We start from the raw sequence: 19575 nt of genomic DNA, 5'->3' as shown, positions 1-19575 counted from the left end.
CCTTTAGCCGACTCCCTTCCAGGCAGGCCCTGCTGAGTCCAGACTGACTATGTTCCAGGCTGATTGCCTGGTCCCAGACCCACTGGCCAGTCATCTGGGCCTCTCCAGGCCAAGATGGGGTCAGAGCTGGTGGCCATACCCATGGTCACCACCCCCCACTCTGCTGCCCAACTCCTACACTGCCAAATAAAAGTCATAAAGCCTCATTATCTTCGTTCGTTTCTCAGCTCCACCCAACAGCAGCAGAGAAAAGGGTTTGCAACGAACTTTCCCAGATCAACTGATTTCTCGGCAGCTAGGGAGGGCCCCATGACAAAGCCATTTGAAATCCCAGAAGCAATTTTCTACCTACGATCTCACTTTCTGTTGCGCTCTCTCCCTGCCCCTGCACAATGCCTTCTCTTGTGGAAAGTGATTGTCTCAGAGCGTCCCTCAGAAACGCCCCCAGCCGGTGCACCACCTGGGCGGACGCTGCTGTGTGGTCACCGGTGACGCAGACACCAACATTAAATATAGCGACTCACGTCAGTTCCGCTCGCTGCATCACTCGGACAAGCAAGGGAGCCAGTGGCGAGGGCAATTCCTGAAAGCCAGGCTGCTATGGAGGCCCCTGCTGGCCAGAGGGTCCATGCCCCCTGCTGAGCCTGGGGCCCTGAGCCAGAGGAGCCTCAGGGACACCACATTAGAAAGGCAATTTCTCATTTAGTGTCCCCTCTTTCTACTCATCTCTGTTTTCCCACATTTTCTATAATGAGCATATATTCATTTCCCACTGGGGGAAGCAGACAAATGTAGTTAAAAATAAACTAAAACGAAACTGGGGACTGGTCCATGAACGTCAGGAAGGGCCCTGCAGCACTTGCAGGACAGGTTAGCCAGGACCCTGAGCTCAGTTCTAAGTGCCCCCTGGGAGCAGAGCTGGGCACTGGGAGGAGTCTGGGAGGCAGGAGGTCCAGCACCACTCCTCCCGAGGGCCAAGCAGATCCTGTGTTGTCAAAGAGAGAGGAAGACACACCATTCTTGGGGGTCCTTATCCAGCCCTGGTCTGCCAGACTGGATGAAAGGGAGTGAGATGGGAAAGGGTGGGCTACCAGTCCAGCTCTGAGGCTGAGGTGATGTTGATGCCCCAGGGACAGATGGAGCGGTGCTGCAGACTCCTCAGCTGGCTTCTCTCTCTCAGAAGAAGGACCTTCCATCTGCTGCTCAAAGAAAAGAGAAGCCAGCAGCCTATGGGGCTACTTTACCTCCACGCAGAGAAGCCAGAGTCCACAGCTAGGCCTGCCTTGGCACCCTCCTCCCCGCCTTGTTCACTCCCTCTGAAGGGTTCTCCTTGCATCTGTACGCAGAATCCCATTCTCCCTGTCCTCACCAGGGGCTGGGGCAAAGACTACAAGATCCAAACAAGTCCCACCCACGCCCCTAGCTTCCCTTGTGGTTACCCAGGCCAAGTCTCAGCTGCCCTCTCTGTGAAATGGAGCTTCATTCATTCATTCAATAAGTATCCATTGAGGCCTTTACTAGGTGTTCTAGGTGCTGACGCCCATGATGAACAAAAATAAGATTACTGATGGGGGGACAGACTCCACAAACAAGAGAACACAGACAGTACAGGTGGTGGTGAGGGCTTTGGAGGGCACTGAGGCAGTGGTTTGGTTGCGGGGGCGGGGGGGGGTTTACTGTGAGGGTAGGTCAGAGAAATCCTCCCTGATGAGGTCAGACAGAAAAGAGATCTGGTTGGAGTGAGGGAGGGAGAAAGCCATTAATTGAGGAAAACATCCAGGGGGAGGGGACAGCAAGTGCTTAAGTCTTGAGTGAGCATTAGGACGAGGAGAGCAGAGGCCAAGGGCAGGGGCAAGCGGGATAGACGGTCAGGGCTCTGACGACAGGAAGGCTTTGGTCTGGTGGGATGGGGTGACACAATCTGGCTTCCATTCAATGGAAGCACTCGGGCTGCTGTGTGAACAACAGAACGTGGGGACAAGGATGGCAGCAGGACGACCAGTGAGGACACTCTCATGGGAACCCAGGTGGGATAGGACAGGCGAAGAGTGGATGTGATCAAGTTCTGGAGATTTGTGATCTATAAGACACATATTTGTATATCATTTACATAAATACAGATGACATCATAAGTGAGATCATGAATAGATGTATATTATATAATATATAAATGTTAAATATATAACTTTTCTACCATGTAAGTCTTAAAACTCCTTTATCATGGGAAATTTTAAATACATACATAGTAACTCCCTAGTATCCATGGCCCAAATTTAAGTTAGCAACTCATGGCCAATTCAATTCTGTCTCTGCCCCCCCACCCTCTGCCAATCCCTGCTGCCCTGCCCCGATTCACCCATCCATGCCAGCACACCCTTCAGTGTAGACACAGTTCCAAGGCAGAGGCTTTGGTGCTAGACTGGATGTGGGGATGGGAAGCATGTACCATGGTGTGAGCACTCTGAAGGACAGAGCTGCCATAATTTACCGAGCCAGGGAGGACTGGGCTCAAGTTTGTCCCCGTTGAAAAACTACTGATCACACAGAAACTCCCACCCCCTCTCACACCCCAGCAGAGACTGCCCTCCCACCAGGCACCCACCCACACTGAACTCCAGAAGTGATCTCAGTGATGTCACTGATTATCTCCTATCAGTAAATCCAGTGGAAATGCTTCTGCCTTATCTCACCCACCCCTGAAGAACATCAGACACCAATGACCACTTGCTTCTCCTCCAAGACTCTCTCATGCCTGGGTTCCCTCTTAGACCCTCTGGCTGCCTGCCTCCTCTCCCTCCATCCCCTCTCCCAGCAGCACTAGAATGCCACAGTTATTTCCTACTCCCTCTCTTCCAGAGCCCCTGGGCTGGTACCATCCTTCCCCTTGGCTTCCTCACCCTCTGTGTCTACAACCCTCAGCTCATGGTCCCTCTGCCTTCCCTCCAAAACTGCAGCTCCCAAGCCAGAAACCTGGGGCCCTCTGGGACTGCTCACTCTTCCTCACCCCATATTCAACTTATCCCAAGTGTGACGATGATGATGATGGTGATGATGATAGTTGACATATGCAAGCTTCCTACATGCCAAGCAACACACCAGACACTGTACTTATTGCCTCATATAATCATCCCACACCCCTATTATTAGCCCAGTTTGCCAGAGAAGCCTGGGAAGGCACACTTCCCCAAGATCACCCCAAGACCAAGTGGCAGAGCTGGGACTCATAGCAGGACACACTGACTGCAGGATGTGTGTTCTTCAGGGACAAGGCACTGCTGGGAGTCACTCTCGGACCCACAGCTTCCAGTGCCCCATGCAATCCAAGATCCATGATCCTCACCCTGTGATCCCTGCCAGCCGCCGGCTCTGAGCTCATACTGAGTGGTGAGTGCAGTCCTCCAGAAGGTTCCCCTCCCAGGCCTGCTGGCTTGCTCAGTTTCTCCAGGCCCCAGAGAAGCCCTTCTGGCCTTCCATGAACTATCCCCCTGCCCCCTGGCCCTCTGCTAAGGTCTACTTATTCAATCTCTACGAAATACCCCTCCTTTGGAGGAGCCTTACTTTCCGTCATGAAAAAGCCTGGGAGGAGCTGGAAAGGGCTCTTTTGCATGTTGTCCCACTCAGCTGATGGAAGAGGACAAGTGCAGAGCTTAGGCAGGACAGGGCCATGGGGATGGCTGGTGTGGCAAGACTCTGCAGCCAGGGCCAGGAAACCCGGCTGCTCTGCTCAACCCCACTGGTCCCTATTCTCTAGGGAGCTGTGGAAGGCGGGAGGCAGCGGATCCTCCTTCTTGTGTCCTTGGGCTGGGAGTGGGAGCTGAGGTTTCCTCCTGGAGCAGTGCTGGGGGTGTCTGGACATGGCTGAAGCAGGAGCTCTGAGGCCCCTGGACTGTAGCCTCAGCAGTGCGCTCTTGAACTCCACATGAGCAGTGGCAGCCCCAGGGACAGTAGCCCTTCCTGTGGGTTATTTCTTTTGGGTCCTAGGCCCAGCCTGCTCCTCCACCCTCCCAACATTTTCCTAAACACCTACTTTTCTGCACCAAGTACTCTCTGCATAAGATACCCAGGGCTACCTATCTCCTGCAATGACTCCAGAGACCTAAGTCTGAGGGCCACCATGCAGCACTCATGGTGACTCTTCCAAACAAGAAGGCCTCAACGACTGAAAAAGAGACACATCCAGGGCACCTGGGTGGCTCAGTAGTTAAGCCTCTGCCTTTGGCTTAGGTCATGATCTCAGGGTCCTGGGATCGAATCCCGCATCGGGCTCTCTGCTCAGCAGGGATCCTGCTTCCTCCTCTCTTCTCTCTCTGTCTGCCTCTCTGCCTACTTGTGATCTCTCTCTATCAAATAAATAAATAAATCTTTAAAAAAAAAAAAAAAAGAAAAGAAGAGAAAAAGAAAGAGACACATGCAGGAGGGACATGTGTGGGGTAGTGTCCAGTGGCAAAACCGCCACTGGCCCGTCCAGATCAGCTTTGCTGAGATTAAGTACCACAGTCACGTGACCAACCAAAAATATGACTAATAATAATAATAATAATAATAGCGATGTCACTGACAGAGCACTCACTATAGTGCCAGGCAGTATTTTGACAACTTAAAAACATTAACTTATTTGTTCCTCACAACAACCACATGAAGCAGGTACTGCTATGACCCCCACTTTATGGAGGAGGCTGGGGAGGTGAGGAGCCAGCCCTGGCGGGAGGCCTGGCCCACCATGTGCTGAGGTAGCCTCCAGCAGCAGCCACACCTTGGGGAGTGATGAGTGCCAAGCACTTTGCAAGGAACCCCTCACGCACTCCTCACAGGAATCTAGGAGGAGCCACATTGTTCCCATGGCACAGTCGAGGAAACTGAGACCCAGAGAGAATTAGTGATCTGCTCATGATCAGAGAGTTGAATAGTGTTTTATTTGCTGGACTCCAAAACCCAGTGTTCAAAACTGTTATGTTTTAAGGTCTGAAGGGAAAGCGTCCACCCAGGAGCCAGGACTGGTTCCCAGCGCTCACACAGGCCGAAGGGAAAGGCGTCTATGACTGACACAGTCAGAACCCAACAGAGCTGTCAGCTTCTCCCTGAGCTTTGGTGCCAACCCGCCTGCCTTGTATAATCACCACCCATAACCCCTGAAGGCTGGGAGACATGGGGGTTGGCTATCCTCGTCCCTGATAAGCAGGCCCCATCTCCCAGGCCTCTGTCCAGCCAGTCACAGGCACAGCTTCCATGGGGCCACATTGCAGGGATGACAGGTCCTTTTCTCCTATCCTTTAAGGAGACCTTCGGGTCACTCTTTGATGTTCTGGAAAGTTTACCATTCTTTCCCTGCCCTTATCCAACCACTGAAACAAAACAAAACAAAGAAGCTTTATTCTGCGTTTGAGCTATTTCCTCTTGTATTACACATGCTTCTGATTTACATCTCTCCCCCACAACATTAAACCTGGGGTATAGTCCTTAGCGAAGACATGCACTCCAAAAAACAACTACTGAATACATGGACAGCTTTGAATTCTGCTGACCTCCCCTCGTCTCCAGCTCTCCCTCAGCCCCAAAGCTCTGAGACATGTGCTCTGCACCCTGGACTTCCCTCTGGGATGTGTGCACGTCAAGGTTTTCTTTTTAAATATTTATTTATGTATTTGACAGAGATCAAAAGTAGGTGGGGCGGGGGGGTGGGGAATAGGCTCCCTGCTGAGTAGAGAGCCCAATGTGGGGCTTGATCCCAGGACCCTGAGATCATGACCTGAGCCAAAGGAAGAGGATTAACCCACCAAGCCACCCAGGTGCCCCTACACTTCAAGGTTTTAAATTCCTCAAGAACTTGGACCTTCCCTCAAAAACGGAGTATGCACTATTTACTCCAAATAATAGTTAATGTGGATTTGAAGTCTCCACCTATCCTGGAAGGAACTCTGTCTCCCCATCTCTGTAGTGAAGACCTCACTTACCCTAGCAAAGAAAATAATAACCCAAGTAAAAAATGAGCAAAGGAGCCAAATGGCTATTTTTCCAAAGAAGATACGTGAATGGCCAACAGACACATGAAAAGATGCTCGTCATCACTAATCATCAGGGAAATGCAAATCAAAACCACAATGAGGTATCACTTCACCCCTCTTAGATGATTATTATAAAAAATGCAAGAAACAACAAGTGTTGATGAAGACCTGGAGAAAAAGTAACCCTCGTGTAAACTGGGTGGGGATGCAAACTGGTACAGCCACTGTGGAAGACAATATGAAAAATCCCCCCAAAATTAAACATACAAATACAAATGCCACATGATACAATAATTCTATTTCTGGAAATACATCCAAAGGAAATGAAAACACTCCATCGAAGATACATATGAACTCCTATGTTCATAGCAAGCTCATTTATAATACATCAAGACATGGAAACATCCTAAGTGTCCACTGATGGATGAATGGATAGACAATTTGTGATTTGTATATCTCATATATATGTGTGTATATACACATACACACACACACACACACATGCACACACCCAGAGAAATACTATTTGGCCATAAAAAGAAGGAAATCCTGCCATGTGTGACAACAGGAATAAATCCTGAAGGCATTATGCTAAGTAAAATGTTAGAGAAAGACCATACTGTCTGATCTTATTTATATGTGGAATCTAAAACACACACACAAAACCAAATTCATAGAAAAAGAGATGAGATTTGTGGTCACCACAGGGGGTAGAGGAAGGGGGAATGGGATGACAGTGGTCAAGAGGTACAAACTTCCAGTTATAAGATGAATAAGTACAGGGGATGTAATGTACAACATCTGTAATTAACACTGCTGTATGGCATATTTGATAATTGTTAGAGTAAATCCTAAGACTTCTCATCACAAGAAAAAACATTTTCCTTTTTTTGGTTGTATATAAATGAGATGATGGATGTTAACTAAACTTACTATATAGTAAATATTTCACGATATATGTAAGTTAAATCATTATGCTGTACACCTTAGACCTATAAGTGCTATATGTCAATAATATCTCAATAAAACTGAGAAAAAAAGAAATCCTATTCACAAATTAAAAACAAAACAAAACAAAACACTGGGGTGCCTGGGTGGCTCAGTTAGTAAAACACCTGCCTTCGGCTCAGGTAGGGCTCCCGGCTCGGTGAGTCTACTTCTCCCTCTCCCTCTGCATCTCTCCCCTGCTCATGATCTCTCTCTTTCTCCCTATCTCAAACAAGTAAATTAAAAATCTAAACAAACAAAAAAAAAAAAAAGAGAGAGAGAGAGAACTTAGGGGCACGTGGGTGGCTCAGTTGATTAAGTGTCCAACTCTTGATTCCAGGGTCGTGAGATCGAGCCCCATGTTGGGCTCTGCACTGAGTAAGGAGTGCACTTAAGATTCTCTCTCTCCCTGTCTCTGTACCCCTCCCTCCACCACATGCTCTCTCAAAACAAAACAAAACAAAAAACTTACCCAGAGAGATCTGGCCTTCATCCCAGCTCTTCTAAACCCCTAGAATAAAGAATTTGGTTGGCCTTTGTTACCAGTTCCTGGGAAGGAGCCCAAAATCCTTGGGACTTCCCAAGTCATAAAAGTGTCCAGCCCTGAGAGTTTATGTTAATTAGGCAACTCAGGGTGGGGACCAGCATCACCAGTAGCCCACAGTGTTAATCAACTGCAGGGCCAGTGACCCAGTCAATCACACCTACAGGACAACACATCGGTGAAACTCTGGACATCCAAGTTCAGGTGAGCTGCCCTGCTTGGGAATCCTCTGAGGGTCGTCACACATCAGGTGCTGGGGAGGTGGCACATTCTGACTCGACAGGGAGAAAACAGAGGAAGCTTCATGTTTGGGACCCTCCTAGCCCTCACCCTCTGTCTGTTCTGTTGGCTCGGTGGTACTGGTATCTTTTTGCTGTAACACAGCTTTAACCCTATGTCTAGTGCTTTCCTGAGTTCTGTGGGTCACTCCAGCGAATTATGGAACCTGAAAAAGTAGGATAAACTTTAGAATTTGTAGCCAGTAGGCCAAAAGTGAGGTCAGACTGGGAAGCCTTGAAATCTGCAGCTCATGTCCTAAGTGAGGGCTGTCTTGTGGAGGCCATGCACTTAACCTTAAGTACAACCCAATTCCGAATAGTCAGCATTAGAAGTCATTGCACTGAGTTTGGCAAACTTGAGCCACAGTCCAGCAGAAGGATCCAAAATACAGTCACAGGGCCTTCCTCATACACTTACGTGGATCCTGTCCTTCACAGAGCGCAAGGCACTGTAAAAGATCCAAGGTTCAGGAACCACTTAGCAGTAATCTTTTCTATGTGACCTGAGGAAATCAGTAGGGAGAGGAAGGTCAGAAAGCAGGGTAGGGAGTGGACAGGATAGAGAGGAAAAAAGCTGAGTGATGCTGGGCCACAGGAATCCTGCTCCACCTGAGAGAGAGCGGAGGCCACAGGAATTAGACTAAGGCAGCAGGGCTGTTGTGGGCCATTGACAAAGACAACCAATTTATAAACCAGGAAGATTATGGTTCTTTTTCCAATTAGCTGAGGACGGATTTAAATTCCATTTACAGAGTGGTCATTCCTGAGACATTGAGATAGACAGGCTTTGCCGAGGGCCCCTGCATTGCTAAGGACCTGTGGGTCTGATGTGACCCAGACTAAGTCCCACGTGATGGCACCAGTCTTTTGCCAAAGTCCTAAACCTGAAGGAATGGCATGCCTGAGTGCTGGGATAGGAGAGAGTCTGTGCCCTTACTCTCCTTCTACCCAGAGAAAGAACCCCAGGTCAGCTTTTCCACAAGAGGAGAGTTTCCAAGATGCCACCCATACTTGGAAGAAGCCAAGCTGAAACACTATTCAAGTCAAACTTTCTTGTTATTACTCTATCTTTCCCCGGGAGGACTGCACTAAAACAAATTCGGACACCTGTGGCCTCTTCCTTCTATGCAAACAAAAAGCCAGCAGCAACCCCAAGCTGATAAGATTAATCTAAAGAACAAATTATGGTGTAATTTCCTATGCTGATACTTTGTAGTTAATTTTAAAAAAAAGGTTTCATTTTCCTATTGGTATGATTTCACAGGAACATTTTACCTGTTTCTGTGAGGTATTTTTTCTCCTGGAAGAGAGGTGCTGATTGGCCCCAAATGACTGACAACCTGGTGTAACGAAAATTTCCAATTTCCCTCATTTTCCCTCAGTTTCAGCAATTTTAAATCTATATATAGAGATATCTTTGTCAGAATTGCATTGTGAGCCTCTCCTAGTAAACTGATTTGTCTCATATTGTCATTGCAAACAGAGATCTATTAATGGGTCTCACCTCCCAACTGATTCCAACTCTGGTCTGCTTACTAGCACTCACCGGCACTTTTGTCCACGGACATAACTTCAGTATTGCCATTAAGGAGATCATCAAAACGTTGAACATCCTCACAGCGAGAAACGTGAGTAAGCTATCAGGCACCATCTCTCCAGATGTTCTGGAGATGTCGTGGGTACTTCTTAGACTATGAGAAGAATACCACAGCGTCCAGAGAAGTTGGTGGTTGGTGGTTGGTGACAGCCAGGGAGCAGAGCGGAGATTTCTCTGCAGGAGCTTTTTTGTCCTGAGGGATGGTAGGAAGTTGGCTTGGTTCGAGGAAGGAGGGCCACCCGGCCAGGATGTCCCTGCACAGTTGGAAGTGACTCTGTCTCTTGCCCTCTCGTTCTGGGCCAGGACTCGTGCATGGAGCTGACCGTCACTGAAGTCTTCACTGTCCCAGAGGTAAGAGCTGTTCTGGGGTCTGCTTTGGCATGTGAGTGGCTTGGGAGAGGAAAGCCATCCACAGGTGTTCAAAAAAAAAAAACTTTTTTTTAACAGAAAGTGAACAGACCCAAACTAACTACAGGGTGTTAGGTGTTTTTAAGAATGAGAATTCTGATCTTTACTCCCAAGCATGTTTTAGTGTTTCTGGTTTCACTTGATTTAGAAGATATGTAATGGAAAGCTTGGATTTTTGTGATCCTAATTCAAATCCTGGTCAAGGAACAGGTCCTCTTTTCCTCCTATATCCTAGTCTAGTACCTGGAATACAGGAGGTGCTCAATAAATGCTTGTTGAAGGAAAGTTTTTCTGGCCTGCACATTTCTGAAAAACCAAATGGTGTCACAAAAAGAGATATGGAGATTACAGGTCGAGGGAGCTTTCATTTTGTCTAAGAGACTTCCTATGGCAACAGAGAAGGTATCGCCAGAGCCCCTCCTTTTCCGCAGCCTGGTCACCTAACAACCCACTAGCTCCGGGGGTGGCTCTCCAGAGACCCTCGGCTGTAATGTCCTGCCAAGCCCTTTCCAGCTTGGTCCGGAACTGCCCTACAATGTGGGGTCCCACACATCCCTGGCCCTGGCTGCTTGGGCATCTCGCCTTTCCGCCTCTTGCACCGTCTCACCCCCGCCCCTCTATCTTTAGTGGGAGGAGACAGATTTGACAGCTGATAGTGCATTTTCTCTGACAAACATATGACTACAGCCATGTCAATAGGTTTGTGCACATCAGTTCCTGTTTTCATGGAAACACAAGACTGAGAATGAAAAACCCAAAGCTTCAATTTGCCAGTGGTCTTCTAACCGCCTGCTTTCCACATGGACAGCGGGGACGGGGTGGCCAGGAGGGCAGCTGCGCAGGTTAGCACAGCCACACCCCAGCACCCGGCCCACAGAACACATCCGTCCTACTTTGTGAGGAAAACTGTTCCTTGGGCTTTGTCTGGACCATCTCATTAAAGATGAGTCCAGGAATCTGATAGACAATACTATGTAATATCATAATGCAATCATATATATTATGTAATATTAATACATAATGTACCATATTCTTTAATAATACATATTATATAATTTTGTCCTTTAGAATCTCATCCTGTTTCAGACTCCGTCCATCAGGAGGCTGGAAGGATTTGGAGATTTTATATACACATAGAATTATACAATATATAAATATCATCTATTAACATTTTATATACATAGCAAACAGCCAGGAGTCCACTGGGCTGTGCCCTGGGTTCTCCAGATGGCACCACGCTGCTGAGAGGGCTCTATCAAAGCCAAGGGCTGGGGCCCAAAGTGCCAAGTGTCTTAAAGTGACACAGTTTGTGGCTTTAGCCATAGTTATGCCATTAACTAGCTATGTGGCCTTTGACCAGTCTCCGTATCTCCTTGTGCCTCAGTTTCCAAATATGAAGATATGAAAGTGATTTGGAAGTGTTGGTATCCAGTTCTTGAGTTAGTGGGAAGTGTTACTGTAAAATGATATAACTCTTGGTTAAAGGCAAAAACTGGTTATAGAGGAGCAGTAATTCTAAGAAGGGACTGGTGGCTGGAAAGGATTCGACTCTCTATGACTCCAGTCTGGGCCAGTTCTAGAAGACCAGGCCAGTCTCATCCTCACCAAGGCACAGGCCAGGCCACACCCCCTTTCTGTTGTTCATGGCCATCCTCTTCATCAGTTATCACATAGGCTCTCACTGCATGGGTAGGCATCTGCTGAAGCAAGTCCTCACAGTCCTTCTTTCCTCCTGTCTCACTGGACTTCCTCAAACTGCTTCTATTCCTCCTGAATTACCAATTTCCTTCTTCCATTCTTTCTTTCCCTCCAAGATATTACAGAATAAAGAAAGATATTATAGTATAAGGAATATTACAGATGTTACAGTATAAGGAATATTACAGATGTTACAGAATAAGGAAAGGCTGTTATTTTCAAAACCCACCAAGGAGGTTATGTGGCAGGAAAAGTTACTTCCTTGTGTTCCCAAAGAAGGACACCTTTCCAAAATCCAATGTATCAATTTTCTTTCTTTGGGGGGGATCAATAATTCTATTACCTCCAAGTCAGGTGGGATCCTGTTCTTGGCAGTTGCTGGAGACAGTGAGAATCTGAGTCCTGGACTTCACAGGCAATGCCTGCCCAGTATCTCTGAAACTAAGGTGGTCTGAGAAAGAGCAAAGTGGAAAACAAGCAAGCTGGCTGGTCCATGACGGAATTCTTGGGTGGACCTTTAGTGGGAGGTATTTCCACCTTTCGAAAGAGAGCTCGAATCATGATCCCTCAGAGTTCTTTGCCAACCCTCAAATTCTTTTTTTTTTTTTTTTCCTAAGTAGAAGTAAAAGACTTTGTCATGTATAGCACTGGCTCACTAAATTTGGGCTGAGGTGGGGATAATGAGTACCACAGGATGAGGACTAGATATTTATGGCCCTAAGTGAAGCTAGTCAAGAACCATGTTAGAAATCTAACAGTGTCTCTGCCACAGGAGAAGCCCTAGATGCTGTTCCACCCTTTGCCAATGTTACCTTGAGAGATGGGCTTCTTTCTAGCATAGGCCTAAGTTCCCCTGTTCAGTCCCTTTTCCCCAGCAGCCCTTAACTGCAATGTCCACTAGGCCATCAGAGTGTGCCCCGAGCAAGGACACCCTCACGCAGTGAAAGCTGGACAAGCAGACTGGCAGTCATTGGTACAGTGCAGGATCCTGTAGCTGCAATTCCAATGGAACTAAAACTTTAAGGTCTTCACAAAAACTGCCTTGAGAGTTGGTTCTTTTAAAGTTTTTTTCCATTTGATTCAAACTCTTTTCAATTCCTATTTTATCCTAATTGCCTTTAGAAACACCTTAGAAGAATCTGTCTAGAGGGTGTTTTCCTGTATTATAAGGCCATATACTCAAAACGGAGGCAGTTTAATTTCTAGGCTCCAAGCCAAAGTTTCAGAAAAGTCGCATGAGATTTTGATGAAAAAATAAGCAAAGGGGCTCTTTTTGGTCTTCTTGAACCTCACTGTTCTCTCTCCAGCAGCACAGTTATCTGCCTACATGTGCGCAGCCAGCTAGTGTCTGCCTTCCCCCTTGGCTTTACCACCTCTGCTCACCCATTAAGTCTCCAAAGATATGGAGACCGATGGGGGTTTCTTGACTCTCACAGCTGAGACACTGGTGTTGCTCTTAAACTTCCAACTACAGTCAGAGCCCAGGAGAGCTCTTAGCTGGTTCATTAAGTGCATGTCCTTCCAAAGGCCTTGCCAATGGGCCATCAAGGCCCACAAGGGAACAGGGAAGTTTTTGTAGCCTAGGGTTCTAGTACCTCAGTCTAGGTCTAGATCTTCCTGGAAAAACCCCTAAAATATGAAATGTACTTCTAGAATTTAGCCTAAAGAAATTAGAGATGAACACAAAGATTTACACAAATGACTCACTGCCACTTTACTTTATTACCCAATTGTGGTACAAATATGCCACGTGGGCTCCCATGCAGCTCTCAATCCCATGTTCTTTTTTTTTTTTTTTTTTAAAGATTTTATTTATTTATTTGACAGACAGAAATCACAAGTAGGCAGAGAGGCAGGCAGAGAAAGAGAGGAGGAAGCAGGCTCCCCGCCGAGCAGAGATCCCGATGCGGGGCTGGATCCCAGGATCCCGGGATCATGACCTGAGCCGAAGGCAGAGGCTTTAACCCGCTGAGCCACCCAGGCGCCCCTCAATCCCATGTTCTTATATACTACTCAATGACTTAACGCTTGTACTATGTATTGTGTTAAAAGGCTAAAAAACAGATCAACAGTTGGTCCTCATTTTTTAAAAAAGTATTTTTTAAATGGGAAGATATTTATCAAGATATCAACATTTATCTCTGGCTGTTGGGATTGAGAGAATGCATTTTTGCTGAATACATATTATCTTTGCAGTAAACATATATTACTTTAATAATCAGAAAAAAATATGCAAGAACTTTAAAAATTGCCCAGACAGTACTTCTCATTTAAATCCCCTGTTGGTTTATGTTAATGTACATTGTGACTCAGGGGGCCTAGGGGGCAGGCATGTGATTCTGCATTTCTAACAAGCTCCCAGGTGATGTCCGTGCTGCTGCTTCCTGGACCACACTTTGGGTGGCAAGGGACTAAAGCATGTCCTCACAGAGGCTGGAGACAGCTTGATCTGAGCTGGATCAGGCTCAAGCTAAGACCACTCTCCACACTCCATGACTTTGTTCTTCAGTGCAAAGTGAGAGGACACACCAGGCCTGATTCAAACTGAGTCACAATACCTCTCCCAGGTTCCCCAAAGAGCTGTCTTCCCACATGTACATTCCCTCTTCTAAGGCCCAAACATCTCCAGGAAGAGCCATGTGGCCAAACACACATCTGGGCTGCCACCATTCCATAGAGGTTCTGACATTGCACCTCCTAGGCCAAAGGCCTCTTCCAGAAGCTGTGTCCATAGTCCAGCTCAATCGCACCCTTTCCCAGAAGTTTCCTCTGATCTCGCACCTAGTCCTAATCTTGGCACACCTCTCCAGCTCTATGGGCAGATGTCTCCTCTCCTTACATGGACTCTGAGCTTTGCACACGCTGCCATCTCCCACCATGGGGTAGGCTAAATGCAGAGCATGGCTCAAAGCACCAACATCCGAGCCACCATCCTACAATAAGCATGTAGGATTTCCACGGAAACCTGGACTTTAACACCTTACAGCAATGAGACAGAGCACAATCAGATGGCAAGCTAATATAGGCTTGCCTGGTAGAGAGAAACAGACCTAGATCATGGGCAGAGACCGATGGTTCTAGACTTAAACTCCCACTCTGTCATTTACTAAGCTGAGTGCCTTTACTCAGGTAGCCTTTCAGCATAACCATCCAAGGGAAAAGAGAAGTTTGCTGCATTTGTAGGTAATGGGAAGGGGTGGTTTACTGAGGCCAGCAGACTTCATTCACATGAAGGGAATATCTGAATACCTGATCCACAGTGAGCAAACTCACTTTCTCTACTTGCCCTCCTGAAAAGAAGCAATCACAGGGAAAACAGTCTCTCCCATGTTCCAGATAGAGCTGGCGTATAGCTAACTGTGGCATTTCTCTTTCTAGAACACAAGTGAGAAGGAAATCTTCTGCAGAGCTGCAACAGTGCTTCAGCAGCTCTCTACACACAATTGCTCCAACAGATTGCTCAGAGGACTTCACAGGAACCTCAGGAACATGGCAAACATGGTAAGCTCAATCATGCCAACCACTTGGTTCCTGACAGACAGCAGCCTAACTTCTAACCGGTCCCCCTTAAGAGTCTTAATACCCTTGATTAATTAACCCATTCGTTGCCTTGGCAACAAGTGCAAGGTGCTGTTCTAGACACTAGGGATACAGTGCCTGCTCTCACAGAATGTTCTAGTGGGGGAGTTAGAAAAGTAAACAAATGTAGTATTATGTCCAGTAGTGATAAGTGCTATGAAGAAAAATAAAGGAATAAAGAATATAGGGGTCATGAGGGAGAGGGCTGACAGTTGGTGACATTATCTGAGCAAATATTTGAATTAAGTGAAGGATCAGGCTACATGACTAACTGGGAAAAGAACATTCCAGGCAGAGGAAATAGCTGTGCAAAGGCCCTGAGGTAGAAATGAAGTTCACATGTTCAAAGATCAGTAGGAAAACCAGGGTGGCTGTATCAGATTGAACAAAGGGGATTTTAGTAGATCACACATGGTCTCTGGTTTCTACCCCAAGTATGGCAGGATTCACCCACAGGGTTTGAGCAGAACAGAGACTACAGTCTGATTTATATAATTTAAAATGATCACTCTGGCTGCTGTGTGGTAAACAAATTAACTAGGGCTAAGCACAGAAGCAAGCTACCCTACTGGGAGGCCATCACAGTAATCCAGGTTGGAGGTAATAGTGATTTCAACGGACTGGGAGCAATAAACGTTAGATTTGGGATGTAACTATAAATAGAGCCAGAAGACCCACTGTGAGGAGTGAGGGAATGAGTAAAAGGTGGCCTCTCGGTTCCTAGCCTGAGTCTTTTGGGAGATGGTCCGTGCCTAGAAAACTGGGCGCAAAGCAGAGCTGGAGGTTGAGCACAAGATCAGGAGTTAAAAAAAAAAAAAAAAAAAAAAAAAGATCAGGAGTTCAATTTATCAATGCTAAGTTTGAGGTACCTCTTGGATAGCCAAGGGGAGATGCTGAGATCGTAGGAAAAGTCTGAGCTTTTGGGGATAGGTCAGAACTTGTGATATAAAATGAAGAGTCCTCAGAAAGATGTTATTTAAAGTCCTAGATCTGAATGACATAGAGCAATACAAGGACTGAGGACTGAGCCCAGAAGCACTCTCGCAGAGATCAGGAAGAAGAGGTCCAGTAAAAGAGACTGAGAAGTAGCCAGTGAGGTAGGAGGAAACTGAAGGGTGTGTAGTGCCCCAGATAGCAAGTGAAGAAGCTCTTAGTAAGGAGAGATCCGGTGTGTCAAAGGTATCAGAAGGTCAGGTCAGATGAAGATGAGAATGGCCACAGGATCTGGAATGATAGCCTGACAGAGAATACCAGTGGGGAGTGAAAAGAAAGGGGCAGTGAGTACAGAAAACTCTTTTGAGGTGTTTTGCTATTAGACTGCAGAGAAACAGAACAAGAGATGAAGAACAGGAGTGAGTAAGGAAGTTCTTTTGAGGTAGGGCATGTATCCAGCATGTTAATACACCAGGGAATGTCCAGTAGGGAGGGGAGAATTGATAGTGTAGAAAAGAAGAGCCTAGAATAGATGTTATCTAGTGCCAAGTGGAGGAACTGGGAAAATTCATCCCCTTGCTGAGCCTGTCACGTGTTTTTCTAAGGGAAGGTAAAGGAATAGGGAGCTAACACTGCACTTGTTCTGTTTAATCCTTTTAATTATCCTATAAAGTAGGCACAATTGTCCCCATTTACCAAGAGAGGTAAGTGAAGCTTTTATAAATGAAGTAGTTCATCCTAAGCAATGTAATTAATAAACTGATAGAGCTGAGGTCCAGACTGAAGCAGTGACCTCAGGTAGGTAGCTGGAATCCTTTTTACCCAAGGTGCTGTCAAGCTGGAGTATTGCTGTTTATGGGCAGGAGGGCTAATGGAATCTCTCTCTCCGCAGTCCAGGTGGCCACACAGAAAGCCTAGAATGGCAGTAGGCAGGTCTGAGCCTCCCCCTCATGTTAGACCCCTAGGCAGAAGCTAGCTGTGGCACATCTCTCCAGTCTGCAGTACCCCTCAAAGGTACACAGTTAGTGACCATTTCTAGGAGTTTATTAGCATGCACAGAAGATGAGCAAACCATGCTGGCCTCATGGCAGAGACAGACTCCCAATCAGACTAGACCGGAGGCCCTGCTTGGAAAGAACTGTCTGGGTGGCAAGTGCCAGAGAAGACCTGACTCAAGTGGGCAGGCATAAAAGACAGACTCAGTGACTTAGCAATGAAAGCTAATGAAATGTTTCCTTTGCAGACCTGTTCGGTGAATGAAGTCAAGAAGAGTACACTGAAAGACTTCTTGGAAAAGCTAAAAGTGATCATGCAACAGAAATACTACAGGCACTGAAGCTGAATATTTTAATTTATGAGTTTTTAATAGCTTTATTTTTAAAATATTTATATATTTATAAATTATAAAATAAAGTATATGCAGAATCTAACAGCATGGATGTCACTTCAATGGCATCGGCTCTATTTACTGGACAACTTTTGGGGAAACCAATTTAATTTACTAGGAGACTAAAATTGTATAGAAGTAAAAGAAGAAAGACTGTTCCCCTCTCAAGGAGTTCCCCTTCCAGATGGGGATGTAATGCACAAAGTGATTAGGTCACAAGGACATAGATGATAGGAGGGCGTGCACACTGGGTCCATGAGTGCTGCTAACTACCAACTAATGCTGAATAAAAAAAAGCTGTTAACTGGATGCCTAGAACAATCCTCCCCCACTGGCCCATAGCTGTCACACTGAGTCTGTGCGGTGGGGAATGGAACTCCAGCACACTACATGGCTCTGCACTGAACAAGATTTAAAGTCCTGATAATGTAAATTCCCTTGATTTTCAAGTTTTAGAACCAACCAGTAGACAAAGCACAGACAACCTGCTGTAATTATAGAAGACTGAATGCTATCAACCTGATCCTCTGGAAGGTCCAGCTGCCTCTTCCCGGGACAGCATCTGTAGGCATTCAGAACGGTCCAGCGTTTGACAGGCCATCGTACGTTTTCCTACAATACAGTCTCTACCAAAACTGGTCTGTCCCAAATCTCTAGTAATAGGTTTACCTTTAGATCAAGAAAGTTGGGAAAGCACCAAATCTGCATGTGGCGTGGGCCCAGACTGACTTCGAGGAGTTCGAGTAGAGAGACCTTATAGTCCTTATGAGATTGTATAAAACGAAAAAACACATCAGCAGGGCCTATGGTGGTCCCATGTGTGCTAAATATGTTCGTGACAGGATCAAGTGTGCTTTAATTATCGAGGGACAGATCATCGTTGTCAAAGTGTTGAAAGCACAGGCACAAAGTCAGAAAGCTAAATAAAAAAAATAAAGCTTTTGGGGCGCCTGGGTGGCTCAGTGGGTTAAAGCCGCTGCCTTCGGCTCAGGTCATGATCCCGGCGTCCTGGGATCAAGCCCCACGTCGGACTCTCTGCTCGGCGGGGAGCCTGCTTCCTCCCTTCTCTCTCTGCCTGCCTCTCTGCCTGTGCTTGCTCTCTCTCTCATTCTAACAAATAAATAAATAAATAAATAAATCTAAAAAATAAATAAATAAATAAAGCTTTTTTGAGTAATAAAAAAATCAAAAGGCTTTATAAAAAAAAAATCAGCTGAAAAAGGTTGACAGGTAAAAGCAGAAGGAAAGAAAGGTAGGGCACTAATAACCCCAGCTCACTTGGGGAAGGGATTAGTTGAACACTGTCTAAGGGTGATGGAGTAAGAACAAGGGATTTAAGTATTCAAAACTCCACAGGTAATAAAAGGCCTAAAAATAATTGAGTATAAAAAATTTGGAAAGGGTAGGATAATGAGATAAACCCTCACTTTTCTTTTTTTTTTTTTTTTAATTTATTTATTTGTTAGAGAGCGAGGGAGCCCAGACAGACAGAGTGGCAGGCAGAGGCAGAGGGAGAAGCAGGCTCCCCGCCGAGCAAGGAGCCCAATGTGGGACTCGATCCCAGGACGCTGAGATCATGACCTGAGCCGAAGGCAGCTGCTTAACCAACTGAGCCACCCAGGCGTCCCAAAACCCTCACTTTTCAAAAGGGAAATTTAAACATGTAATATCTAACGTTGGAAAATCAAAAACTAGTTGGCAAGAGTGGTCATTAGGTGATGGCTGTGGTAGCTGGGGATGGGTACATGGGAGCTAACTGCTTTTATGCACGTTTTTAAGTTTTCATGACAAAATGAAACCCATAGTAACTGAATTGAGAAATCTTAGCTTTGGAATTAGGCTAGTAGCCATCATAAAAACTACAAACAAAAAAGGGAAGGTGGTTTGTTGAGAATAAGACTTGGAATAAGGATTGGTGAAAGCAAGACAGAAGACTGTTGGCTTTCCATGTTAAGTCTGTGACCATGTGCATAAATGAGAAAATGTTTTTAAAAATTAAAGAACTAAACTTAAAAAGACAGATGTTAACAAATACTGGCGAAGATGTAGAAAAGTTGGACCCCTCATATATTGCTGGTGTGATAGGGAAATGGTGCAGCCCCTTCAGAAAACAGTGTGACAGTTTCTCAAAAGGTTAAACAGAGTTACTATATGACCTAGCA

The 19575-nt window shown here is 46.1% G+C and overlaps 1 protein-coding gene across 1 annotated transcript; it reads left to right on the top strand.

The window, feature by feature from the left end:
* Positions 1-9304: 9304 nt before the first annotated feature.
* On the top strand, positions 9305-17362 carry IL4 (interleukin 4; the record flags this gene model as incomplete). Its single annotated transcript, XM_080804360.1, has 4 exons — positions 9305-9490; positions 9712-9759; positions 14893-15015; positions 17270-17362. 4 exons carry the CDS (start codon positions 9305-9307, stop codon positions 17360-17362), a joined length of 450 nt encoding a protein of 149 aa, XP_080660486.1.
* Positions 17363-19575: the final 2213 nt, after the last annotated feature.

This window comes from Martes martes (genome assembly GCF_963455335.1).
Source record: "Martes martes genome assembly, chromosome: 5".
In the NCBI taxonomy this organism is placed as follows: domain Eukaryota; kingdom Metazoa; phylum Chordata; class Mammalia; order Carnivora; family Mustelidae; genus Martes; species Martes martes.
The sequence above is the reverse complement of the archived record's forward strand: the minus strand, read 5'-3'. Positions and strand labels throughout refer to the sequence as shown.